Raw genomic sequence first — 27,611 nt, forward strand, 5'->3', positions numbered from 1 at the left:
ATTGCTGGAGCGGCGATCTTCTTCCATTTGGCTGGAACCGAGCATCTCGCAGCATTAAAAACTTGACAGATGAACTGCTTGACCTGGGCAGGAGCCTCCTCGATTGCCACATTAAAAAGCAAAAAGTTAGATTCCCATAGGAAAGCAGAGCGCCTCACAGTCTTTATGAACTGCTGAAGGGCTCTGCATAAGGGAGCGATCCCCACATAACAGCATCACACACGTCCCCCGGTGCCTTCCTCCCCGCACCCTCTCCAACCTCTGCCCGCGCCTTTCCCTACCTTCTCACCTGGGCCGGGATCTCTCTCGCTGTAGGGCTCTTTTCAGCTCCTGACAAGGCTGAGGGTGAGATCCTGTCCCTCCCTCCACGTCCCCTCTGTCCTTGCTTCTCCCCACCTTCTCCCCTGAGCCTGGCCGTACAGCAAAATGGCGCCGGCCGAACGGCAACACGATTCGAGTGCAGGAGGTCGTTCCTGGACCCCCGCTGGACTTTTGGCAAGTTTTGTGGGGGTCAGGAGGCCCCCCCAAGCTGGCCAAAAGTCCCTGGGGGTCCAGCGGGGGTCCGGGAGCGATCTCCTATGCTCGTGACGTCTGGGAACAGGAACCAAAATGGCGCCGGCGCTACCTTTGCCCTGTCATATGACACTGTAACCAACTACATAACAAGGAAACTGCTTGTTATGTGGATATTTGGGCGGTTGCCCGCCTCGAAGCAGCCTTTTGTTCTGACTGCCCCCCTGGGATGGCTCCCGTATTTTATTCTTTATTTCCTTTCACAACCCGATTTTTTTAATTTTCTCTTTTTTGTCTGATTCAGATAACTATTTTGTCCATTGCTCGGTTCCCCCGTCATGCGGATCGACCCTTTACCTTCCTTTTACCTTCCGAAGTTTATACTCAAATTTTCTTATCTATTAGCTTTTTGCCGCTGGTTTCGGGTCTACTCCGCCGGCCCGACATGGGCCATGTTTCGGCGTTCACTGCCTGCTTCAGGGGCCGCGGGAACAGGTTTGGGACGGAGTCTGCATATGGACCTAAAAATATAACTATTTTTAAATCTTACTAAAAACTAAATAATGACATTGTTCTTATACTTTTAAAATAAATATTACCCCACTATTCAAGCCTAAAAGTACTTACTGTATCTTGTGGTTTATTCATTACCGTGAGCGGCGCCTTCACTCGCAAATCCGGCTTTGCGACGCCGGGTTTTAAATTGAATTCTGGCTGTGATGGGGAGCCAATGAAGTTGTTTGAGAATAGGTGTGATGTGTTCTTTTCTGCGTGTGCCTGTTAATATTCGTGCAGCTGCATTTTGTAGCAGCTGCAGGGGGGCAAGGCTGTTCTTCGGGAGACCTAGGAGTAGAGCGTTTGAGTAGTCTATTTTAGATAAGATGAGGGCTTGTAGGACTGTTCTAAAGTCGTTGAGGTGTAGGATAGGTTTAAGTTTTTTGAGGGTGTGTAATTTATGGTGTATGTCCTGTATTGTTGAGTTATATTTGTTATTTGTGTATTTTAGCCCCTGAGGCAGCCCCAATGTGGGGGCAAAACTCGGCCTGAGTCGGGCTCACCTTAAAAAGAACACATCTCCATAAATAAAGTTTCTAATCGGACATTCTTTGGCTTCTAATCCAATTTAAAGTTCATTCTCAGCCATCCTGCAGTAGGGATTGTGTGAACAAACTCCTCCAGCTGTCATCAATGCATCCGCACTGCACAACTGACAAAAATACGAGAAAGAGCATTCTCCCTCGCCAGCCCCAAAATTTGGAACACACTTCCGACCGAACTAAGGATGCAACCCAACCTAAAAGAATTCAAGAAAGATCTAAAAACTTGGCTGTTCACCAAGGCTTACAAAGACAGCCTAGAACAACTCAATAGCCCCATCACAACTGACCTCCTAACCAAAAATAAACATGACCGCATCACTCAGACAACATAAGCACCTGAACTCTCATTTTTGCTAACTGTAAACTGTATACATACCCACTTGAATTATTATCTACTACTTATTATTACCCGCTAACACTGTTAATGTTACCGCGATCTATTCCATTATCTAACTTTCTGATACCTGCCTCTAAATGTACCTGCTCCCATACTTATATTTCAATTTACTATAATCTTGATCTTTGATTTTCCCATTTAAATTGTCAGTCTCCGATCGAAACTTGTAAACTGTTGTGATGGCGAAACCGAACCACGGTATCTAAAACTCGATAGATAAATAGATAAATAAAGATGAAGAAATGGAGACTTTGCAGCGACATGTGCCAGGCATGGCTGAACTGGGGGAAAAAAAAAACCTTTGTGGGGAAATCCCTGCCCTTCCCAAGACACTTCATACTTTAAAAAATATTGTGCTGGTGAGCAAAGTACAGAAAAACCTGCCAGAGAGTAGCATACCATTGTCCTGACTGCCCAGTAAGAGGATTAGTATGGAAGCTGGGTTAAAATGTCCTTTGGCACTAGAGAGAGAATGAACATTTTCCATGGTTGCAGCATTACCCACCTACCTGAGTTATCACCACATCTGTACAACGTACAACCAAGCTGCCAAATACACAGCCCCTTGCTCCTCGCACATCAAATTTTGCAAAAGTACAGGGACCTGCTACAGTCTGGGTCAGTAAGGTTTAGAAGAACTGCTGCTGCTGCCTGAGAGCCGGGCTGAGTGCCTTTTTGCCTGGATTTCAGAGGCCCAGCGATCTTACACCTCATGCATGGGCTGCCTTTTATTCTTCTTTAGGCTCCTTGCCCAGAACACAGATACTGAGCTGGGCCACAGCCTCTCTCATGCACTCTTCCCCCTCCATGCCTTGTGACCCTCGGGGCGCTGCTCAGAGCAGAGTGAAGAATCCTTTTCTAAAGGTTGGCTTTTCTCTAGCCTTGAAAAGTCTTTTCTGTGAAGTGTTTCTGTTCTTTATAAACACGTTTATATTGGATTATTTAACGTTAACCCCAGGGTCCTTAAGGGTTGGGTCCCAGTCGAGCCATGAAGCTGCTCACTTTTGATGTCCGTTTCTTGGCTAGCATTTGTAGACTGCCTGGTGACAATAAAATTATTTTTCAGTAAAAGGATTTTGGATTTCTCATTGCAGGCATTCGTTTTGCAGAGGGAAGGAGTCTTTGACAATAACTCGCCATACAGAAATCACAACTTAGCTGAGGACGAGGAAATTCTAGCAAGAGAGTCGTAGCATATTTACATGACCAGTTCTTGCCAGCAGTGTTTTCACCCTAAACTGAGTACTGCTAGGAGTCTCCCCTCTCCCAGAGGTGCAGGTACGGGAGGCAGGAGTAGACGGCAGCCTTTGTCCCTGTTGGGATGGACAGGAGTTATTACATCTTCCTTTCCTCACCCCAGAAGAGACGGGGAGGATGCAGACTAAAAGAAATCAAAACATGCGGCAAAGGTTACAAAACTCTTTTACACTCAGCAGGTTTTCTTGTTCCGCCTTTGGGTCTTCAGCTTAGTTTTTTTTTTTTAAACTCTTCCCACCCCAATACATTGTCTGGCAATTATAGCCAGAGTCCTGGGCCAGGGGCCGTGCACCAGGGCTGCGTCCAGAACCCTGAATCCCACCACTGACTTCCTGTTCCCTGTCTACCCCCCTTCCCACCCCCAATACATTGTCTGGCAATTATGGCCAGGGGCTGTGCACCAGGGCTGCGTCCAGAACCCTGAATCCCACCACTGACTTCCTCTTCCCTGTCTACCCCCCCCCACCATGTGTGAATTCTGTTCCCCAGCCCTCACACTCAGGTGTTGAATCTGAGTCTTTCCACATGGCAGGATTCATACATTGAGTTACCATGAAAGCATATAGGAAATCAAGGAAGTGCAGCTATTTCCTTCGTAATGTTTGTGAGAAATGCACTCTCGCTATGATCAGGTCCAGAAGTGCTATAGCTTCTAAGAGAAGTAGCTTTATGTAACGTTTCCTTGTGGATGCTCAAATGAAGATTTTTATATGATCGTTATTTAGGACAACTATAAACCGTCCAAACAAAGAGAAAGACAACACAACACACAAAAAATGTAGGTTCTTTTTAACATTTATTCACAGTGAAGAACTTAGACTGCTGCTACTACCTGGAAGCCAAAACTGGACATCTGTAATCAAATCCCTCTTCCAGGTAAGAGAAGAAGAGGCAGGTCAGCAGCAGCCAGGGAAGAGCCAACAGTGTCTGCACCTGATACCAGTCGACTGCCATAGCGCTCAAGTAGCTGTAACGCCACACCATTTGTCCAACCAAATCCCTCCTATAAAATCAGAGATCCCCAGCATTAGATTCACTGAAGCCAATTTCCACTCCTGCAGCATCTACAAGCCTAGGGCTGGATCCACCCCGGTATCTGGTCTGTCCCTGCCTACAGCACTGGTAATGGCAAGGATGCACTGCACCTAACCTGCAGGCCGATACAGTAAAGCGCGGCCGCGGTTACCCTGCTTCTAACCCGCTTTGTACCCACAATTTGGCCGCGTAAGTCCAACCCGCGATTCACTATCCCTTTTAACCCATCCTTACCGCTTCTTTAAATCAACGGGTAACCCTTTCCGCCCGCGGCATGTATATGAGATGTAAACGATCGGATTAGCTATTCCCTCCCATACAGTAACATGCGCCCCGATTATCGCCTTTTTAACCTGCAGTTTTGCCGCGTGTTTAACCTGCTAATTTACTGCCTACCTTTACCCCTGCGTTAGTGTGGAGCGTCAGGTCAGAGAGACGAAATTTCACGGGCAAACGACCCCCTCATCCCCTGGGACAAGACCTTTAGAGGAGCCAGGATTGGGCAAACTTTCCCCCAGCCCCCGCTCACCTGCCCTGGTCGCGTCCATGGATGCCGGTCTCCCGTGCGGGCGCGCTGACAGCTCTGGAGCAGGTGAGCAATGCGAACAGTATTCTGAAAAATAACTTTCAAACCCAGGGTGGTGGAGCATTGTTGTGCTTGATAAAACCTGCACTCAACAGGATCGGGCAAACTTTCCCCCAGCCCCCGCTCACCTGCCCTGGCCGCGTCCATGGGTGCCGGTCTCCGGAGCAGCCCCAGTCCTCTCTCCCCTCCTCCCGGGGGCAGCCGGCAGCGAGAGCGGCTTCAGCAGCCCGGGGCGGATCGGGCACTCCCCATGCGAGGCGGCTTCCAGCAGCCCCCGCCGGCGAGGGTGCATGAGCGCACGCCGTGACCTGAGCGCCCGGCTGGACGTCCGAGGTCATGGCGTGCGCTCATTCACCATCGCCAGCGAAGGCTGCTGGAAGCCGCCTCACATGGGGAGCACCCGGGCTGCTGAAGCCGCTCTCGCTGCCGGCTGCCCCCCGGGAGGAGGGGAGAGAGGACTGGGGCTGCTCCGGAGACCGGCACCCATGGACACGGCCAGGGCAGGTGAGCGGGGGCTGGGGGAAAGTTTGCCCGATCCTGTTGAGTGCAGGTTTTATCAAGCACAACAATGCTCCACCACCCTGGGTTTGAAAGTTATTTTTCAGAATACTGTTCGCATTGCAGTGGAAAGGAGAATGCATTGACATAGCGGAGAGAGGAACTGGGACGCTTAAAAAAAATCTTTCGTCCTTCCAGTGATGGGATTAGTCGCGATCTGAAGAGCGGCTTTCCCGGTGCGTTGGATTTTAGGTTGGGCAGGCAAGAGTTTAGGTTATGCTTGGAAACAACAGGTCCTTCCTAATACGTTTTTCTTTTGGTCTGATTTGATTGTATTTTTTCCCCTAGGGGAATTGTCTTGCTAAATCATGACCCTTGCTGTTAATGGCCGGCTGATACCTCTCTGATCCTTGTCTTTTGCTTAAAGTTGGGATCCACTTCCTGGTACCTGTCATTTGAAACGACAGATACCAGCGCACCCAGGATACTGTATAGGCGCTGTATAGCGCTCTATACAGTAAAATGGATTGCGCTTCATGGACGTGCGTTGGACGCGCTTTGGACGCGGCTTGCATTTGCATGCCATTTAAATACTGTATCAAGCGGTAGGTGATCCGAAGTGTGCGCGCGGCAAACGAGCGGGCGCCCGGCACTGCCGCACTTTTTCTACCGCGTCCTTACTGTAGCGGCCTGCTGGTAAATAGTTTTTCAGCAGCACTTTCAAAGTTCAAATCCACCTTTACCTGCACGTCATACTCTCCACCTCCTCCAGGCTTTCCATCTCCATTCATGGCACACTAGAGAGAGAAGAAGAGAAAGTGAGCTAGGCAAAGACCCCCAAGGGGGCAGCGTCATGATATGTCCCCCGGAGATGCAGCGGGAGCAAGTGCCTGCAAGAGAAAGGCGCAGGTGTGTCTCCCCCACATGCCATGCACTGCCCGCTGAGCTGCATGGTTGAGGAATTACTTAGTCTTTTTTTTTTTTTTACAACCGCTGCACGAGCTCGCACGCGCCAACGCCGCCAAAAACCAGACCTTAAGCGCACTCGACGCCCCCGAATCGGAACGCTGCGAAACCTGGCCAAAGCACCCGACCAGCACCACAAAAAGCAAAGAAACTGTGAGGCCTTTTTTTCTTTTTAAACTTTATAGAAAAGACTTCTCTTTTGTGGCTGCAGGTTCTGGCTGTCCAGCTGTAGAAGGGAGGAGAGGGAACTGGCCCCACCAGTTAGCGGGTCAAGGTTCTGGACAGACCCAGGGGTTTCCAACCTCGCCCTCTCGTCTGCTCCTTTACATGAAAGGACGGCCCCCACCAGGACCTATCGACCTTCAGGGAGGGCTAAGTAATAATCTTAAACTACTTCTAAAATCTTTTTTTTTTAATTCTCCTCAGACTGCGGGATTGGCACCACCTTCCATCTGCTGGAGACAGAGAAATACTGAGGGACTGCAGGTGGCACACCAGGTTAAGTGACAGTGTCAGTAAAACTTTCTCTGTCTCCATCTGCTGGAAGGGAGGCAAAACCCAGGAGTCTGGACTGATCTGGGTACGTACAGGGAACATGGTTTTTGACCTAATTTTCTAACAGCTTGTTGCAATAGGCGGACAGGAGAATGATGGGTGATGTATGGGTCCCGTTTTCTTTTATTATTATTATTTTGCAATTGTTTTATTAGTTGCATTTTGTTTGTTTTTGATATGTGATGCATTTTATATTGTGATATGTATTATTGCTGTACATTACTTTGGGGATTTCTTTTAATCAGTGAAGGGATTCATAAGTACTATAAAATAAAATGTGCTGGGATTTGGAGAGGGGGAGAGACATAAGGGCTGGCAAGCTCTAGTGATTCTCCCTTTTTTTTACTCTTTTATTATAATTATTCTTTATATTACTTTGACAACACATGTAAAATTGTCATGCCAATAAAGTTAGCTGAATCTGTAAGGGACAGACTGAACCAGTCCTGTTTTACCCACACTGAATCTATTGATCTGTAGTTTCCTGCTTCTCAAGGAAGTCAGTAAAGGTTCATAGACACAATGGGGAAAAACTAGGCCTGACTCAAGCAGTCTTCAATGTCCTCTGGTGATGATTAGGAAATGAGTCAGAAACAGTGGGCATGTGCTGCTCAGGCTGGTCACTTACAGTCACATGATGGAGGCGGCAGAGGGTAGCACATCCTGGCTGATGAAGTTCTGCAAGTCTAGGCTGGGATTCTCCAGATCCAAGACCAGGAACTTGTCCACCAGAGTCCTACACCTACAAAAACAAGCAACAGCAGCAGTGCCTCATTACTTGACTAGCTTGGGCTGAGACCCCACTATGATTCATTGTTGTCTGTTTAGTATTCTCGGAGCACGTCACAGTACATTGATCCCATTGGGTGCAGAGGGTGAGAGAGTCAGGTCTTCAGGCCTGCGGGGTCTGGGCTTCTCCAGAGGGAGCACCCCCAGCCTCTGGAGGGTTGGGAGATCTTAGCCATCGCAAAGCAGTGACATTTATGAGTGAGATTCAGGATGCAAATGTACCAGGTTCCAAAGCGAGCCACAGCCCATGACCTCCTATTAAAGACTGTCGCTGTGATAGGTGGATTATAGAATGAGGCAAGGTAGTAAATTAAAAAAAAGAGGGGTAGGAATTTGTTCAAGGCTCTCAGGTCCAGCATAGGACGTAAGCTTCCAGTTCTCTTTGGTATCAGGAAATACCGAGAGTAGAACCCCCTGCCCCGCATGTGGAGGGGGAAGGGTTCCACTGCTTCAGCCGTTAGAAGGGTGGAGAGCTCTGTCAGAAGTATTTCCTGAGGAGCAAATGAAGCCCACGATGGATGTGGGGAAGAGTCCGCAGGGATGTCCCTGAAATTTAGCCAGTACCCTCTGTGAATGATGCTGAGAACCCACTGGTCCGATGTAATGTGGAGCCAGCGGTGTGCAAATTGACATAGCCTGCCTCCGACCAGGGTACGGCAATATGGCTCACGCTCCCTCGCTCCCAATCAAAACCCCATGGCGGGGCTCTGCTGGGGGGGGGGGGTGGGCTGAGGCCTGGGAACCCGTTGCTGACGGGAATGACCTCTGGAACCAGCGAGGGGAGTGCGGGCCCGCGAGGCAGGAGGATAATATTTCCTCTGGCAAAAGAAACATTTTCTCGAGCTTTGCCTCGAGGATTTCTTGACCGAGGATGGCGGGTCGAAAGCACTGCCGACAGGTGTTGCAGGGTCTCATGGTGGTCCTTCAATTGAGCCACTGTGTCCCTGACCTTATGCCTGAAGAGATTCTGACCCGTACAGGGTAGATCTGCCAGCTTTTCTTGGACCTCCGGCTACATTGGGTCATACATAGTTGGCAGAAGACGATACGGGTGATGAGCTTAGCGCCCTGAAACACCTTCCTACCCAGGGCATACAATGCCTTGTGCTCTCTCGCTGGAGGGGCAGAGGCATGGGTGCTAGAGCGCTTGGCCTTTTTAAGGGCGGACTCCATCACAACCAACTGGTGTGGAAGATGGCGCCTCTCAAAACCCAATGCCCGTTGGACCAGGTAGATGGCATCTGCCTTCTGATTGACCGAAATGATGGACACAGGTTACTCCCAAATCCTGAGATGTTCCTTAAAAATATCATGGACTGGCACAGCTATTTCCTTTGGAGCATCTAAATTTCATTTAGACATCATGTTGTATGTAAACCGATGTGATATGTCAAATCAAATGTCTGTATAGAAAAATAAATAATCTACAAACTGGAGGACCTCCAGCATTTTGTGACGGATGTGACTGGCATCCTCTTCTGTGAGGAGCTGGAATGGAATGGCTTCATCCATGGCCTGGACAAAGCCCACAAAGAAAAGATTCTCCGGGGGAGATCTATGTCTCTCATCCGGAGGAGAAGGCTCTGAAAGAATATCTTCAGAGTCCTCTGAAGAAGACTCCGAGGCATCATCCCCCCAAGGGTCATATGGGGCCTCTTCCTTGCTAAGGTCCCTTGGGGGCCAGCGAGGATGGTCTCTGCCCAGGCCTCTCGATTTGGGCACTGGGGGCATCAATGGTGCTGAGGGTATTAAAGGCACCGACAGCCTGGGAATGGGGCCGGAAAACTCCGGCAATGGGCCCAGTGGTCCCATAGGCACCGACGGCTGCGGCAAGTCTTCCTCCTCAGAGGATCCAATAATGGGTATCACTCCAGAGGGAGGCATCAGAGGCTACTGAGGAACCAATGGTCCTCCCAGCACCGGCTGCGTCAGAAGGACGTCTAAAAGGGCGTCCAGACTCTAGCAGGGGTGCCAAAAGAGATGGTGCAGGCTCCGGCACCGCCATGGGGACCGGTGCTGATGGCGGTTCAATACCCTGCAGGGTTCGGAGCACCGCCATCTTAACCCTGCGGGCCAACTCCTCCTGAAAGTCCGGTGAAGGGAGAACGGAAGGAGGAGGAGGAGGAAGAGGCGTCACCACAGCTTCCTCGGAGCCCCGAGGAGGCTCAGTGCCTGGCACCATTATCAGTGAGGGAACGCCTGGGACTTCCGGATCTGATAAAGAACGATGCCTCTTCCCAACAGGGTCGCTTCAGTGGCAGCAGGGCGGCCGCCGATGCCGCACTGGCTCCAGAGCTATGCGTGGACCAGTGACGGTGTTTGCGGTGGTGCTTGGCTTGGTCTTTTCCCAGCACCGAGGTCGCTGAAGATTCTGACATCTTGGAATGCGACATCGGAGACGGTCTATCTCTGGTTTCTCTCTCTCAAGATGGGCCTGCTGGGGGAGTGGAAAGGGATGGCGTATACAACGGCTCACCTTGGCCTCTAGGTGAGCCGTTGTATACGCATCCTACTGCATCTTGTCTTATCTCCCGCCAACAATGATGTATCTTGTCATATCTCCCGCCAACAATGATGCATCTTATGGAAATGCTTATTATATAACCTATTGAAATGTTAAGACTATGTTAATACTATATTCACAGTTCCTATCCATTTCTCCCTCTCTCTCCTACTGCTGTTATTCACGCTCCCTGCGCGCTTGCTTTCACCCTGCCCTCTGCTCTCCCCTTTCCTTCTCTGCTCCCCTTCCCTGTTATATGTAATTCTTTTTTCCCACCTCTTTGAGTTGATTGTAAACCGGTATGATGTGAACCACGAATATCGGTATAATAAAAGTTCATAAATAAATAAATAAAATAAAATAAATAGGAGTTGACACCCCCGACACCGGATTGGATGGATCAGACTTTGAGTGCAAAAAGCTCTTCCATCTTATCCAGCCGGGCACAAAGGCCCTTAGGGGCCATCTGATCACACAAGATGGCACCTACAGACATCCTGCGATACCCCCAGGCAGAGGATACAGACCTTGTGCGGATCAGTAATAGACATGGGCTGCGGGCACTGGGGGCACCATTGAAAACCGGACGCCATGAGAAACAGCCAGCGAGCAGTTGATGGCTGGCAGCCACTGACCGGCAACACACTGGGAATTGACCGCAACGAAGGGGAAAATAACAGCACCTACCACGCCGCTGGACGGCACAGACCGGAGAAGAGAGACCTGGCTCAGGAAAAGTAAAAACAAAACAAAACAAAAAAAACGACCGGGAACACTTTTTGAGAAAAAAACAAAGCACGGAGCTCCAGAACCACGAGGCAATTACGTCATGGAAAAAAAAAAAAAAAGACTGAAGGGGGACCCCGCATGGATACATGGATAGTGGCATGCTCAGTGTGCCAATCAAAGTTCTAGAAACTTTGACAGAAGTTTTCCATGCTGGGCTCCACTGATAATGTCACTCATTTGTGAGGACTACCACATCCTGCTTGTCCTAGGAAAACAGATATATTTGAGATATATATCTCTCAAATATATCATACATATAAGAATTTTTATAAAAAGTTTTTATAATCTATTTGGTGAAATTGAAAAATAAAATACAAATTGGTATGTTATGGGGTGGCAGTACAATGATTGGCTAAAGGACGCCAGAAATATGGTGGTGATTCCTTTCTGCATAATTGCAGTGTTATGATATGAGTATTACCACTCCATTATAGATAAAAATAAAACATTAAAAAAAAAGTTCTTAAAAAATATACAATTTTTTAAAGGGATATTTCAGGTTGGTCTCCACTTGGTCACTACCAACATTTGGTGTATTAATATTTTACTGACATGAGAAAAAAAAAGCATCCTAAATTATTCATGTACATGTCATTTAATACATGTCATTGTCAATAACAATGAATGGAGGAAAAGGCTTCTGCTGCCAAATTTAAAAGCTCTAGGCTTTCCATTTGGTGGAAAAGGCACTTTAAAGCACAAAGAATAAATTTATGAACAGGTTTTCTGACTGATGATTATGCCTTTTAAATTTGGTATCTGAAGTCTTTATCTCCATTCATAAGTTATTCACAATGACTGTGTGTCTATATGAATAATTTAGGGTTTTTGTTTTTCATGTCTGTGATTTAGAGTACCCATTGAGATTAATATTTTACTGTCAGAGGCCTCCACCTGCTGGTAGGGATACACAACCCACTTCTCTGGACTGATCAGGGTATGTTCAGGAACCAACTCTGTCAAATTAACCTGGCCAATTTCAGCAGCAGAAGATAAAGAGGCAGAGATGCCAGTATCAGAGACAAAAATCCTGCATATCCTGAAGGAACATCACAAGTGGTTAGAGTACCGCATGGTACATCCTGAAAAGTCTGTGGAGACCTCACATGCATGGTGTGGAGATTGCTGCAGCATACAACACATGCTCAATGAAGCAAAGAACACCTCCGTCCTCAGTGATGTCACACCAGATATGGGACTGACTTTCCTGCTTATCCAGGGAGAACTCCCTTTATATATTACAGCTAGGTGCTTCATGACAGTCCATGAATTTTTTTTTGAAGACTCTAACTGGTTGGTGTCATGCCATAAATGCCCAACTTACCGCTCCAACTGGTCTTCCACAGACAGAGGGTATGGGCGCCGGATGGGCTTCCCACTTCGGAATAGCTCTGACACCTAAGAAGAAAAAGGAAGACAACATCAGGAGCTGCAAGGGCGGAAGCCTGAGGTCACTATCTCCCTCCTGTCACTTACGTCAATGCCTCTCCTGATGATTTTTGGGGGTAGGCCAGCCAAAGCAGCAATATTAGCAGCATGGCTGATTGTGGCTATGCCCTCTTTCAGGCGGTAGAAGAATACCAGCTCATCTCCATCCTGACAGGTTTCCAGGGTCTGGGAGGAGAATGGGAGAGAATGATGAAAGGTAGTGTTTTCACACGGGCCCACCCTAGTAAGTTCTTTCATGGAACCAACAACTAGTGATTTTTTTTATTGAAGTGTGCAGGAAAGCAGAGTTGCTTACCTATAACAGGTGTTCTCCAAGGACAGCAGGATGTTAGTCTTACACATGGGTGACATCATCAGATGGAGCCTGGCATGGAAAACCTTTGTCAAAATTTCTAGAAACTTTGATGGACAAACTGAGCATGTGGAGGGGGACGGGTTCCACCGCTTCGGAAGGAACTTTGGATGCGTATGCAAGACCACCTTATCATGACAAAACATTGTATAAGGGTGGTACGACACCAGAGCCTGCAGCTCACTGGCCCTGCATGCTGAAATAATCGCCAACAAGAATATGACCTTCCAGGACAGGTACTTCAAATCGCAAGACCGAAGGGGCTCAAATGGAGCCTTCATGAGCTGGGACAGGACTACATTGAGGTCCCAGGAGACTGCTGGGGGCCGAGTAGAAGGCTTAAGTTGCAACAAGCCTTGCATGAACCATTCCAATAGCGGATGGGTGGAAAAGGAAGCACCATCTTTCCCCTGGTGGTATGCTCCGATGGCACTAAGGTGAACCCTCAACGAAGTGGCTTGCAAGCCTGACCTGGAGAGGTGCAATAGGCAGTCTAAAAGCTGTGGTGGAGAACAAGAAAAGGGATCTAGACCGCACCCAACACATCAAGCTGAAAACCTCTTCCCTTTAGGTTGTAGGATTTCCTCATGGAAGGTTTCCTGGACTCCAAGAAGACCCAAGACACGCCTTCCGAGAGACCTGTATGGTCACCTGGTCAACATCCAAGCCGTGAGAGACGGGGCTTGGAGGTTGGGAAGGCGAAGCCTATCCTGGTCTTCAGAGATCAGGTCTGGAGCAGTCCCCAGCTGGATCAGGGGGGCGTGAGGCCAGCTCCCATAGAAGAGGGAACCAGACCTGGTGAGGCCAAAAGGGTGCAAACAGGATCAGGGTGCCTCGGTCCTGTTGGAGCGTTTTCGAGATTAATGGAAGGGGAGGATAAGCATACAGCAGACCGGTGCCCCAATGACGTGAGAAGGCATCAGACACCAATCCCCTGTCTACCTGTCCTAATGAGCAGAATCAATCCACCTTCTTGTTCTCTGGGGAAGCGAACAAATCTATGTCCGGGGTCCCCCATAGGCAAAAGATGCAGTTCACTAACTTTTGATTCAGGGACCACGTGTGGGGTTGGAAGGCCCAACTCAAAAGAGTCTGCCAAGACGTTGTATGTCCTGGGCAGATACACGGCCCGAAGGAAGATGCCGTTCTCGAGGGCCCATGACCAGATTTGGACGGCCTTGCCTCTTGGCAAAGGAGGTACGACCCCCATCCCTTCCTGTTTGTTCAGATACCACATCGCCACCTGATTGTCGATTTGAACCAGGACCACCTTGTTGCATAGGTGCTTCCTGAATGCCTTCAGGGCGTAATGGATTGCCCGTAACACTAGGACATTTATCTGGGAATACTTCTCCTGCAGGGTCCAAAGACCCTGAGTGTGAAGATGTGCAACATGTGCCCCCCAATCCATGTGAGACGCATCTGTGGTGAGGACGATCTGGGGCTATGGGCTCCAGAAGGGCATCATTTGCTCCAGATTGGATAGGAGGATGCCAGAGGGGAGTGGTGATCAGGACCCGAGCCTGAAGATCCTAGGTGGCTTGACACCACTGGGAACATAAAGTCCACTGTGCTCTGCGCATGTGAAGCCGAGTGGAGTGACATGCATCATCGCCGCCATATGTCCCAGAAGCCTCAGAAACTGGTGAGCCGAGACATGGTAGCATTCGGAGTCTACTTGAACAAGGGCAGCAAGGGTCTCTGCCTTGCCTCGAGGCAGAAAAGCCTTCTTCTGGACAGTGTCCAGTCTGACCCCAATGAAGTCCAGTTGCAGTGATAGCTGGAGATGTGATTTCGGATAGTTGATCAGAAATCCCAGATTTTCCAAGGCGCATATGGTGGACTGTAGGGAACGCAGTGCTCCCTGCCTGGAGTCGCTCTTGATAAGCCAATCATCGAGGTAAGGGAAGACATGTACTCGTTGCCTCTGAAGATACCTCCAGGCACTTGGTGAAGACAAGGGGCATTGACGTGAGGCCGAAAGGCAGTACGCAGTACTGGTAGTGTTCTTCCTCTACCAGGAACATTAGATACCTCTGATCCACTGGAGAAATGGGGATATGGGCGTATGCATCTGAGATCGAGGGAGCAGAGCCATTCCCCAGCTTTGAGGAGGGGGATCAAAGTGCCCAACGAGACCATCTTGAACTTTTCTCTGACAAGAAATCGGTTTAACACCCTCAGGTCCAGAATTCTTGGGAATCAAGGAAATACAGGGAGTAGAACCCGTCCCCCCCATTGGCCTGATGGGTCTGGTTCGTCCGCACGAGCCATTAAGAGGACGGAGAACTCTACGCGGACTATCTGCTGATTCTCTACATCTCCCCACTGGGGACACGGGGGGAACGGGGTGGAGGTCATTGGAAATGCAATCTGTACCCCTGCCTCACGAGGGATAGGACCCAGTGGTCAGAGGTAACTGACATCCATCGTTCTGCAAATAGCTGTAGGTAGTCCCCCACTGGGGAGTCAGTGCCCTGGGGTAGGGTTGGCTGGCTCAAATCCCCTGGCCACCAGTCAAAATCCCGTGATGGAATTTTACGGCGGTGCCAGAGTTGGATGGGGCGCACAAGGTTGTCATGCCCTCGATCTTGCCGGTGCCTACTGAGGCCTTGACCTAGAGGCCGGCAGGTAGTATTTGCGCGGCCGGTAAAAGGGCCATCTAGGATATTGCCTCAGAGGCTTTTTGCTTGAGGGCTGAGAGTTTGAAGAGTTGGTTGACAACAGTGATTTTTTAACTAACCCTTAACGCTTATCCATCAGCATCTCATCTATATATAAACCTGAAAGCCTGTGTCACTAAACTACTCGTCTGACTTATCCCAGTTACTTTCCTACCCAATTGCCTCCTTGTAACCCCACCCTACGTGTATCAGCACATGTTATAGCAACTAACCCACTAATTATCATGAAGCTGCAAACCGATGTAATAAAAAAAGTAATAAAAATACGCTGTTATATTATGTAACTAACACACTAACCAAACGATGTAAACCGTTCTGATGGCAAAACCGAATGACGGTATACAAAACACAACAAATAAATAAAATAAAATAAATAAGACTGCTGAAGGTTTTCATGATAGTCCTTCAGCTGGGCAACTGCCTCTTTAAACTTGTCCCCGAACAGGTTCTCCCCTGTACAGGGCAGGTCTGCCAGATGGTCCTGCATCTCAGGGCGCAGGTTGGATGCACGTAGCCAAGCCATGCAATGAGCTCCAATACCTGCAGTGGCAACTCTCATAGCTGTCTCAAACACATCGTACGATGAGCAGACCGTGATTATCACAGTCCAGGCTCTGCTGAACTATTTTCTGGAAGTCCTCCTGAAATTATTGTGGGAGGCGCTCTTCCAACTCCTGGGCTTGTTTCCAGAGATTTCTGGAGTACTGCCCCATATAGAGTTCATAACAAGCAATCCTAGCTGCCAACATTGAGCCCTGGAAAACCTGTCGTCCAAGAGCATCCAGAGCTCTGTGTCCCGGCCCGGGGGGGCCAAGGCATGAGTCCGAAGTCTCTTTGCCTTCTTTAATGCCGATTCCCCCACCACTGACTGGTGAGGCAGCTGACGGCGCTCAAACTCTGGTCTGGGCTGGACCAGGTAGACTGTGTCCGTCTTCCGGTTCACAGGAGGAATGGAACTGGGGTGTTCCCAGAGTCGGACAACTAGCTCTTTAAAGATGTCATGAACCCACTTCTTTAGGGGCATCAAAGAATTGCAGGATCTCCAACATCTTGTGACAAGAATCCTGTTCTGTCAATAGCTGGAAAGGCACCGACTCTGCCATGGCCTTAACGGAACCAGCAAAAGAAAGATCCTCTGGAGGGGATTTCCGCCTCTCTGCCAGTGGAGAGAATTCCGAAGGCAAGTCTTCTGATTCTTCAGTGGAGGAAAACAATGCCTCCCCTTCCCAGGGATCATAGGGGGCTTCCCCCTCACTTTGAACATCCGGAGACATGGGGAGTGGAGGTCCCACTTGCACCCGGGCCTTGAGCCAGAGGGCTTCGGGGGCAACAGTGGAATCGAAGACGGATCTGACGGTACCGGTGGGTTCCCGCATTACCTGGGCACGGACGGATCCATCGGCTTCGGGAGCACTGGAGGCATCAGTGGCATCGAACCCAATGGGGCCGGGAGTGCCAGAGGTTGCTAGGGTGTCATGTGCTTTCCCCACCACGATGGCTGGGGATAATCACAATGTGTGTGTAAGCCTCCTTGAGATTGAGGGAGCAAAGCCAGTCTCCTCCTCTGAGAAGCGGGATCAACGTGCCCAGAGAGACCATCTTGAACTTTTCTCTTATGAGAAACTTGTTCAACGTCCAGAGGTTGAGAATGGGGCACAAGCCGCCATTCCTCTTTGGAATGAGGAAATACCTTGAATAGAACCCTCGGCCCTGCTGACTGGTTCCACTGCGCCTGCTGCAAGGAGGGTGGAGAGTTCCGTGTGAAGAATGATCACGTGGGCGGACGAATCCCATGATGGACATGGGGGAGAGGTCTCTGGGAGTCGGCTGAAATGTAGATGGTACCCTTTGTGAGTGATAGAGATGACCCAGCATCCGACGTGATCTCTTCCCGGTGACAGGCAAAGCTCATGAGCCTGCCTCCTCTTGGAAGTCCGGAGAGGCCAGGACTGAGGGAGGAGGATGAGGCATCACCAGCCCTTCCTCGGGTCTCCGAGGTGGCACGGTGCCCAGCACAGGTGTCGTGAGGAACGCCTAGGACTACCAGGGGCACTGGAGGATGGGGCCTCCGATGGCTAGTGTCACTTCTGTGGAGGCTCGACAGCCGCCAATGCTGCCCCGGAACCGTTGCTGTGCGTTAACAGCAACTGGTGGAGATGCTTGCTTGCGGGACCTCCTTGAGTGCTCAGCCTGGTCTTTCCTTGGCACCGAGGAAGCAGAAGGTCCCGATGACCAGGAGAGTGGCGAGACCATCAAGGATCGATCACCGTTCCCTCGATCCTTGGAGGTACTATCGAGGGGAATTGCCACGGGAAGTGTGTCTGAAGGCTCCCCATGACCTCTTGGTGTCGAAGGAACCAACGCAGGAGTAGAAGGAGAATATTTTGGAGCCCCCAAAAAGTTTCTCCATCTTATTGAGGTGTGCCCGACTAATCACACAGACAGCACCATGGACATTGAGCGAGGCCCCCTGGCAGAGGACACAAACCTCATGTGGATTCGTGATGGACATGGTCCGCGGGCACTGGGGGCACAGACGAAAGCCGATCGACACCACAAAAATACCCAGCATGCGGTTGATGACCAGTGGTCACTGTGAGGCGAGAGTCGGGAATCGACCGCAAAGATGGAAAAATAAGTGAGAAAAAGTCTACCACGCCGAGGGGACACTGACCGCGAAGGAGGACCCGACGTGGGAAAACACAGAAATCCAAAACTTGAATCATGAAAATAAGAAAAGAGACGAGCTCCATGACCATGAGGCAACTGCACCACGGAAAAGAAGAGACTGAAGGGGGACCTCGCGTGGATATGTGGATAACGGCAGGCTGGGCATGCTCAGTCTGCTGGTCAAAGCTTCTAGAAACTTTGACAAACATTTTCCGTGCTAGGCTCCATCGGATGATGTCACCCTCATGTGAGGACTACCATCCTGCTTGTCCTAGGAGAAGGAGAAATGCCCACCTGAGGAGCAGAGGGAAGCCGTCTGAATCCCTGGGGGGGGGTTGGGGAAGAGAGGGGAGGAAGAGAGGAGTGGAGGCCAAAGGGAAGATAAAGAAGCTGGACGGGTCCAACAGCTGAATTCCTCAAATTAGGTGCTTTCAAATGCTTCTTGGCTGCCCCCTGCATCTAGGTTATACTTGACTGGGGGGGTGTCAGCCCTGAGGACTGACCCCCTAGGAGCCGTTACGCTCCCCATCTCACCAAAATGTGCCTGCTCTGACTGGGGAAGCGAGCCCAGAGTACTGTCACCCCCAGAAGCTGCCACATCTCTTCAAATTTCCTCTTCATCTGGCCTAGACCAAGTCTCAGCTCAAAGCATGGGATGCTTGCCTACCATCTGCTGGAGAAAAAGAATACTGGCAGGCTGAGGTCAGCATGGATGCATATAAGGGGTGATGTCAGCATACCTGTTGATCTCTTGTCACCATCTGCTGGTCGGTGAGCATAACACATTCATCTGGACTGGTCTGACTGGATGAAGAGGAACTCATTTTTATTCATGTAGACTTGGAAAAGCCACTACTATCCCTGTGAGTGAGCTACAAGGAACGAATCGACTCTTTGGGAGCTGCTGGGTACTTGAAACCTGGATTGGCCACTGTCAGAGACAGGATGCTGAGATCAATGGATTTCTGATCAGATTCAGCATGGCGCATATTCTTTAAATAAAGCTCCCATCAAAATGTGTGCTTCCCCTCGCACTCCAATCAGAAGCCTGCTTACCTGCATACACCAATCAAAAACATTCTTTCTTCATGCTCCAATCAAATCACAACATTATGCATGTGCATAATGCATGCATCCTTGGACATGCCATAAGAATTTTTCCTGTAACTTTATTAAGAGTGCTGCAGTGGGACTCTTAAGCAGGGTCTTTTAAGGTAATGCCACTGGGGTCTGTCAAGCAGGGAATATGAGGAAGGAACTTACCAGGAACTGCAGCAGAGGGCTATCGGGCAGCAGTCTGAGGTGCAGCAGACTGTGGAAGTTGGTGGAGATGAAGATATATGGGCACTCATTCCCTTGTCTGATCCAGTGTCTCAGCACAGCAGCCAGCAGAGCCAGACCATCCACCTAGGAGAGGAGGAAGAGCAGACCTCACAGGTCAGTCTATGAGGATGTCTCTTATACCCCAAGAGAACAGCTCAAAGGTTAATCTGCTCTCTGAGGAGGTCACCAGGAATAAATGTTATATCAATAGTAAATATGAGAAACATTTCAAGCTGTCTCCAAGATGGACGTTGTGTAAACATAGCTGTGTGTGCTCACGTACCGTATTAGTGCCTTTGCCAAACTCATCTATCAGCACCAGAGATCTCTTGGTGGCATTGTTCACTGCATTTGCTACCTAATAGAAAGAGAAAGATATTAGTGAACTGATGCTAAGAATAGGTCCAGTTTTATGGGAGGCAGTGCACCCCACCTGCATGATCCTGTTCCCCATTCTTCTGAAGAGCAGCACTTCATGCCGTGTTTGTCCCTGCTGACTGGCTTCATGCTGAATTTTGCACATGTGGGGTCCCAGAGTATTGTGGGACCTATCAGCCTGTGCATTCAAACCGCCAGACTGAAGAAGCTGACTGGTGCTAACCTAATCATTGTCAGTAAAGCTTTTCTTTTCTATCTCCATCTGCTGGTAGGGGAGAAAAACCTCTGTCTGGATTGATCTGGGATATGAACAGGAATTGGCTATATCTGGTTCCATGCATGACATACATACAGATGTTGTCATCAAAAAAGAAAATAAACAACTCTGTCTTCAATGCTGTATGAGGGGACTAAATCCACATGTTCTTGACTGGTGTAGCAGAAGGAAAGGAAATTATTAGGTAAGGCTTAATTTCTGTTTCTCCTGCCTAACCAGGCCTCAGCTCACAGCATGGGAGGCTTGCCTACTATTTGCTTGAGACAGAGAATATTGGCAAGCTAAAGTCAACACGAGAGTTTATAAGGAGTGATGTTAACAAACCTTTTAGCCTCTGTCTCTATCTGCTGGTTGGTGGGCATAGCCAATGCATCTGGACTAGTCTGGCTGGATGAAGAGGAAGATATGACTCAACTCCTGCAAGCCATGACAGGCAGAAATGCCAAAGCTGTATCCCCCCCAGGCCACAGTGCTACCAATAGGCACCATGTGCTAAGAGCAACCTCCAATGGTTTCCCATTCATTATGCACTCTCTCAGAGCTCTCCTCACCTGGTTCAGGTCGATCATAAAGGTGGAAAGCCCCAGGGACACAGACTCCCGGCTGTGTATACGGGTGTAGATCCCGTCAATGGCCCCAATCTCGGCTTCTGTGGCTGGGACATAGCTTCCAACCAAGGCCATAAACACAATGAGACCTACCTGTGATGGGTAAGAGAACAAAGGTTACTTGGGGAACTTGGTCATGCTAGTGTTCAAATCCAGGGCATTAACAAATGAATACTTCTGTAATGTTTAGCCGACTGCGATATAGTGCCGCAGTCAGCCCCACTCCTCCTCAGGGTCCCTTCCTGACTCACCCGAGGCAGGACAACACCATCACCATACCACTGCTTGCTGCCGCCGTCTCCTTAGGCGCGCACATCCCCTCCTTAAAGGCCCTGCAGCACCTCCTGATGACATCAGCCATGCCAGGATATTTAAAGGCCAGCCGTCCAGCTAAACGCCAGCTCAGCAACAGGTCCTCCTGTGCTTCATAGGTGTTGGTTGCTGCTCGTTCCCACTTGTTCCAGTTGCTGCTGTTCCTGCTATCCTATCGTTTCTGCCTTGCCCCTGCCTGGTTCCAGTTCCCTGTTCTTGCTGCTGCCCTTCCTTCTCCTTTTCTTCCTTCTCCTTGCCCCCTCTGACTCTTGAACCTAGCTTGGTTTCTGACTCTGCCCTCTTAGGTCAGGGAATCAGCTATTATTAGAAATACTCTCTTTTAGACTAATTCGTACAGATGAACCACGTGAGTGGCTTTTCATGATACAGGGTCCTACGCTTTGGAACCTTTTACAATTAGAGATAAAAAAAGAAGTACCATTTAAATTAGAAAGTGGATAAATACATTTTACTTTAGTCAAGCTTTTAATAGCTTTTAATATGTTTTTAAAAAGGGAGTTTAAACACTCCTGGATTGAGATATTGTTGTGGCATACTCTTGCTTTTTTGTTGTTGTTAAAAGAAGCTATTGGAATCTAGGCAGTATTGAAGCTTGAACTGTGTTGTTTTGATGTAATGTATGTCTATTGGAACTTGACATGTCTTTAGTGATTTAATACATGCTTATTTTAAGATGTTTTATTTTGTATTTTTGTATTAATTATGAATATTTTTATTGTAAACCACCCAGTAATTGATGGGTGGTATATACATTTTATAAATAAATAAAATAAATACATTACTCAATACAGACCTCATACAGGTTGATTTTCAGTGGGCCGTGACCAGGAAAGTTACTTAGATAACTATACCCGGATAAGTGTTCTGTTGAACGTACCCAGATAAAGTCAGTGCTCACTGGCTAAAATATAACCACATCCCCGGAATGCCTCTATCACTGCCTCGTTCCATCCAGTCAAATTTTGGGAGGGTAATGAGTTTAATATCCTGACAACATTTAGCAGTCAGCTGGGGGAAATATTCCAATCTCGGGTTTTGTCCAAGTAACTTGAAAAGTTACTGGCCAAACCTTTGAAATAACATCATAGTGTCCAAATCCAGAGAGTTGAGAATGGAATACTGCATTGTAGTGTGCCAAATCCATTTTCAAAGCGGTTCTTCCTGGGTTTGTGAACTTTGAATCTCTCTTAGACCCTGCTGCTCTACCTGCTTTAGGTACACACTCTTCCCACAGGAGTTTGGCCCCGTGAGTATCTTTATCCTGCCAGTCTGTTCACTGCTTTCCATGGAGTTTGGAACGAAGGTTCTTGTGCACAGCTCCATGAGTGGATGCCTGGAGAAAGAAGCCTGAGCTGTGGTAAAGAGCCTTTGACAGCACCATCACTTGCTCTCTGTAGAACAAGGCTGCTGCACCTTAGCTCACAATTCTTTTTCTTTTTTAATTTGAAAGGAAACTATTAGTTTTAATGATTAAATACTTTGAGGCCAATATTCAAAATAAGTTGAGTTACTAAATTTAAGCACCTAACCCCTACATTTATCAAAATGCCGTATTTATAGTAGAAATAGCGCCTGTGATTAAAAAAAAGGGGTGTGTTTAGGAATCACACGCTTCCTTGTGTTATTTAAACACATCACTTCTGAGAGAGAGAGAGATACTCTATATAGAAATCAATATGTCACTCTCTATTTATACCACTGTATAAGAGAGGGCACTTTTAACTTGGTGTGGGGTTTGGGGGGGGGGTGGGGGTGATTTTACATACACAGTCAGAGGTACAAACAGCAAAGTTGACATCACTGAAGATTTTCTGTTTGAATTGATGAAAGGTACACGAGGAGTTGATTTGTACAATGTACTCTCTACCTAGCTTCAAACAAGTATAAATCAACTCCTCGTGTACCTTCCATCGATTCAAACAACATACAATCTTCAGTGATGTAAATTTTGCTGTTTGTACCACTGTGTATGTAACCGCCCCCCAAACCTACCCCACCCTCACAAACCCCACACAGAGTTAAAAGTGGCCCCTCTTATAGTGCATTAAATAGAGTGACATTGATTTCTATACAGTCTCTCTCTCTCACTTACATGTTAAGGCCCTATTGTGAAATCATAACCATCTTAGGCTCAAATTTAGGAACCTAAGTCCAGAACACATGGGTTTTCTCCCCGTACTAGCAGATGCGGCCAGAGGACACGCCTTTTCTGTGACATCATCACTGGTCGTTACCATGGGGCAGCGCCAGCAAAAAGCCAGTATTCGCTGTCACTGGATGCCACACAATGCCTTTTTTCAGATGCTCTGGCAGATTGCACTGGTTTTGGCGAGTGCTTGCAAAACAGCTATTCCAATAATAGGTGGCACAGCCCTGAAAGATCACCAGGAGAGAAAGATTTTAGTCATCCACATCTTTCCTGGTGCAGATCACCATCTGTGATGTATACAGAGCTCAGGAGCTTGCGCTGGGAACAGCAGCTCTCTGAAGGGCCGGAGGGGGCTTGGCTGCAGTGCAGTGCTGCTTTCCTGGAAGCTGTCTTGCATGGCGTTATTGGAATCTAGTTGTGTAGCCTCGCCGGTTGCGGCTACGGCAGGGGCAGCAGATACTTCCTCCAGAGCCCATGTAAGCCAGCTGTTCTTACTGCTCTTGAGTAGCTTCTGCACTTGCAAGCAGTGGTTCCAATTCCATGTGAAGTACAGGGGCACGGGTCAGTACTCCATTTATTTTGTGACAGTGCTAATCAGCAGTCTTCACATTTCCCATTCCATATTAGTGACTGTGTGGCACTACACGTTTCTCTCTTCTTGGAATCTTTCTGAGGCTTACTTCTATATTCCTATCTGGGAAGATTATCATAGGGTTCTCCATTTTTTGCATCCTGAAAAAGCCCTTTCAGTTCAGGGCACTCCCATTTTAGTCTCTTCAGGGCTCTAAGAATCTTTTCAAGGGAATGGCAGAGGTGGCAGCTTTCTTACAAAAGGAATGAATTACGGTTTGTCCAGACCTCGGCAATTGCTTAACAGGACCAAGTCCCACCAGGAAGGTCTCTACGGTGGCCAACAGACTTGCGCAAGTTTAGAAGGCTTAGGCTGGGGATCATTAATCCAAGAAAAGTTTGGAAGGCTCATTTCTTTGGAGGATCCTTTATGTGTTTCAAATAAAGAATATGTTTAAGAGTTTGAATCATTCTTAGCTTTTTCTTCTATTGTTTTTCACATAAAAATACTGGCTTTTGGCTGGAACTGCAAAATGGTAACAGCCAGTAATAGCACAGAAAAAGGTATGTCCTCTATCTCCATCTGCGAAAAACAACCCATCTGAACTGGTGCAGTAGGATGATAAGAAATTAGGCATTCAGTACATTTTCAAAGGGGTCAATGTAGGAGCCCTACTTCCCAAAGTTAGGAGCCTGAACCCTTTGAAAATCGGCCTCTCTTATGAAACAGAAGTTCATATTCAGAAGCATTTAGATGGATAACTCAGAAGTTATTCAACTAAAAGAATATGCTATATTTTAGCCAGCTAATAAGTTAGTCAGCTAGAATTTAGCTGGCTAGAAAGTTAAGGGCATTCCAGGGGCGTAACTGGGAGGAGCTGAGTTTGCCAGCTAAGTTATCCAGCTTACTCTGATATTCAAAGTTAACCAACTAATTTAGCCAGCCGAGTCTTAGTCGGGCCAAGTTAGCTGGCTATATTCATCAGTGCGGCTGTACTATTGAATATCCCTCCAAAGTTAGCTGGATACGTTTATCCGACTAACTGCTATCCGAATGGTGACTGAATATGGACCTCACAGAACATAATGAAATCCAAACTGTATTTCCCATTTGCACGTCAACAGTAAACGGGTCTTGTGGAGGCCAATTTTCAGCCTCTGAACTCCCTCATGATGCCAATATTAAAATGTGTCCATTCTTTATTTGTTATACTTTTGATTTTTATGAAGAGGAACAGAGAACAAGTTCAGGTCCAGACTGATCACTCACTTTTTATATAAGTATCTGACAAGTCTTACCTTAATAATACTAAAACACCTTGATGCCAGGTAAAAGTAATAATAGATTTCTTATTAGCTTATAGGAATAATTTACAAACAACACTAAATGGTACAAATAACACTAAATGGTTGAGTACAGACAATAACAACTACTCAATTAACAGAGATCCACAGAGGTCGACAAATCACATTTTCATGAAAAAACGTTTCCCAAACATTATGGGGACAATTTTCAAACTGTCTGCACTGGGACAAAGTCCACACATACTTTTTACTCGTGGACTTCTTTGCAGGGACAGATTTAGAATTTTGCCAACCCTAGGCACTTTCACCCACCTATCCACTTCCCTGCTGTTACAGGGTAGCAGAGTGCTGCTCTCTGCTGAATGAAATTTAGCAGAACTGGAATGCAGCAAATCTTGACCAGCCTGCTGCCTCTGAATGTTTGCTGCCCTAGGTCCAAGCATAATGGGTGCCTATTGACAAATCCAGGACTGCTTCTTTGCCCCAATTTTCAAAGCAAAAGCTGCAGTAAAGCATGACTTACCACAGACCAGTTCGGACTCGAGGAGCTTGCTCTCACCTGCCATCCTTGATACGAATGCCTCTGCACTGGGAGAAGCTAGGTCTGCTATAATTGCTCTCCCGGGCTGCGACCGCCAGTGCCAGCAGAACATCCAGCTGTGCCACATACTCCGTCACCTCACTCAGCACCTGCGATTTCTCCAGGACCTTGGTCTGCAACTGGTGCATAATCAGGGCCTCATGGTCTACACGACGAGATGCACAACACAGGATACAGAAGGGCCAGCCATGGAATACATAAATACGCAATGGCTTGTTGCAGAAATAATTTACTTTCCTTGCTCACAAACCTGTGGCACTGGGTTTGTGGGAAACCCCTCCCCTCCCTTATGGGCTGTGAGACTTAAACCTATAATACTTATCATTTTTATAGCCCTACTGGTTGTACACAAAACTGTACAATGGTGATAAGTGTTCAGGTATGATAATTCCCTTCCCCATAGGGTTTATGATCTAACAGGCCGATGCAGAAAGGTGTGCTCACCTGAACGCATAGGTTTACCTGCTCTTGAACACACATTTTGTGAGCGTAAACCTTACTGCCAATGCAGCAAGTTTTATGCTCACAAAATAGAAATATAAAGGAAAATTGGTTCTTACCTGCTAATTTTCGTTCTTGAAATACCACAGATTAGTCCAGACAAGTGAGTTTTGTAACCCTACCAGCAGATGGAGGCAGAGAATAAAAACTTTTCAGGCACTGCTACATAACAGAGAGTGCCACCTGCAGTCATTCAGTATTGACCTGTACCCAAGCCAAGTAGAGCCACAAACTCAAATTCAATGAACAATGTCTCCTACCAGGCTGATCATAGTTGGAGCCCCCTGAAGTAGAGCCCTCACATTCAACAAGGAACTGAAAACCTAACCGTTCTAAAAGCTCCAACTATATACTATTTATTTATTTATTTATTTATGAACTTTTAATATACCGACATTCGTAGGACATATACATATAATAAGCTCTGCCTAAACACTTATCACAACCATGTCAGTCTTTTAGAACCAGGGGACAGGTCTCTGGACTGATATGTGGTATTTCAAGAATGAAAATTAGCAGGTAAGAATCAATTTTCCTTTTCTGTTCATACCCCAGACCAGTCCAGACAAGTGGGATATACCCAGGCTCCCCTACACTGAGCAGGCCCCTGAAAGACCCGCGATCAGGACATCCTCACTGAAGCTTGCCTCCTCTGGCGCCTGCACATCTAAGCGGTAATGCCTGGTGAAAATGTGAAGTGAAGACCATGTCGCCGCTCTACAGATCTCTTGAGGCAATTCCAACTAACACTCCGCCCAAGACCGCTTGCATTCTAGTAGAATGCGCCTGCAACTCCTCCGGAACCTTCCGGCCTTTACAGAGATAGGCCGAAAAAATAGTCTCCTTTAACCATCGAGCAATAGTGGCTTTATATACTTTGGCTCCTTTTTTTGTGCCCCCAAGTAATCAAACAGATGATCTGATCATCGGAAATTGTTAGTGACCTTAAGATAATGCATCAAGGTCCGCCGCACATCCAACAAGTGAAGCTCCCTCGCATGCACTTGCTCTGTAGACAAATTCAAAAATGCCGATAGTCCACAGTCTGGTTGAGGTAGAAAAGAAAAATCATCTTCGGCAAACATGAGGGTTCAGTACGCAAAGTCACACCATCCTCTGAAATCCACAGGAACGGTTCCCTTCAGGATAGGGCCTGAAGTTCCAAAATCCAGAAATCGCTACCAGAAACATCGCTTTCAAGGTGAGGTCTTTCAGCGATGCCCTCCATAAAGGTTCAAACGGATGCCCACAAAAACGTAGCAATACCAAGTTAATTTTCCACAAGGGACACATTCTTCTCATTGGCAGTCACAAACGCTTGGCCCCCTTGAGAAAATGTATGATATCCAGATGGGAAGCCAAAGGTCTTCCCTGTAACTTCTCCCAAAGACAACCCAAAGCCACTACCTGTACCTGAAGTGAA

The 27,611-nt window shown here is 47.8% G+C and overlaps 1 protein-coding gene across 1 annotated transcript in view; it reads right to left on the bottom strand.

The window, feature by feature from the left end:
• Positions 1–4,046: 4,046 nt before the first annotated feature.
• Positions 4,047–27,611, bottom strand: part of MSH5 (mutS homolog 5) — an 86,256-nt gene continuing 62,691 nt past the window's right edge. The window contains exons 18-27 of the mRNA XM_029584326.1: positions 25,646–25,832; positions 22,269–22,395; positions 20,673–20,822; positions 19,750–19,824; positions 19,407–19,550; positions 12,465–12,602; positions 12,313–12,386; positions 7,536–7,649; positions 6,130–6,183; positions 4,047–4,270 (exon numbers count right to left, since the gene is read on the bottom strand). Coding sequence (XP_029440186.1) covers positions 7,538–7,649; positions 12,313–12,386; positions 12,465–12,602; positions 19,407–19,550; positions 19,750–19,824; positions 20,673–20,822; positions 22,269–22,395; positions 25,646–25,832 — 1,007 coding nt within the window. The 3' untranslated portion in view covers positions 4,047–4,270; positions 6,130–6,183; positions 7,536–7,537. The remainder of the gene's footprint in view (positions 4,271–6,129; positions 6,184–7,535; positions 7,650–12,312; positions 12,387–12,464; positions 12,603–19,406; positions 19,551–19,749; positions 19,825–20,672; positions 20,823–22,268; positions 22,396–25,645; positions 25,833–27,611) is intronic.

Source organism: Rhinatrema bivittatum, chromosome 19 (genome assembly GCF_901001135.1).
Source record: "Rhinatrema bivittatum chromosome 19, aRhiBiv1.1, whole genome shotgun sequence".
Lineage (NCBI taxonomy): Eukaryota > Metazoa > Chordata > Amphibia > Gymnophiona > Rhinatrematidae > Rhinatrema > Rhinatrema bivittatum.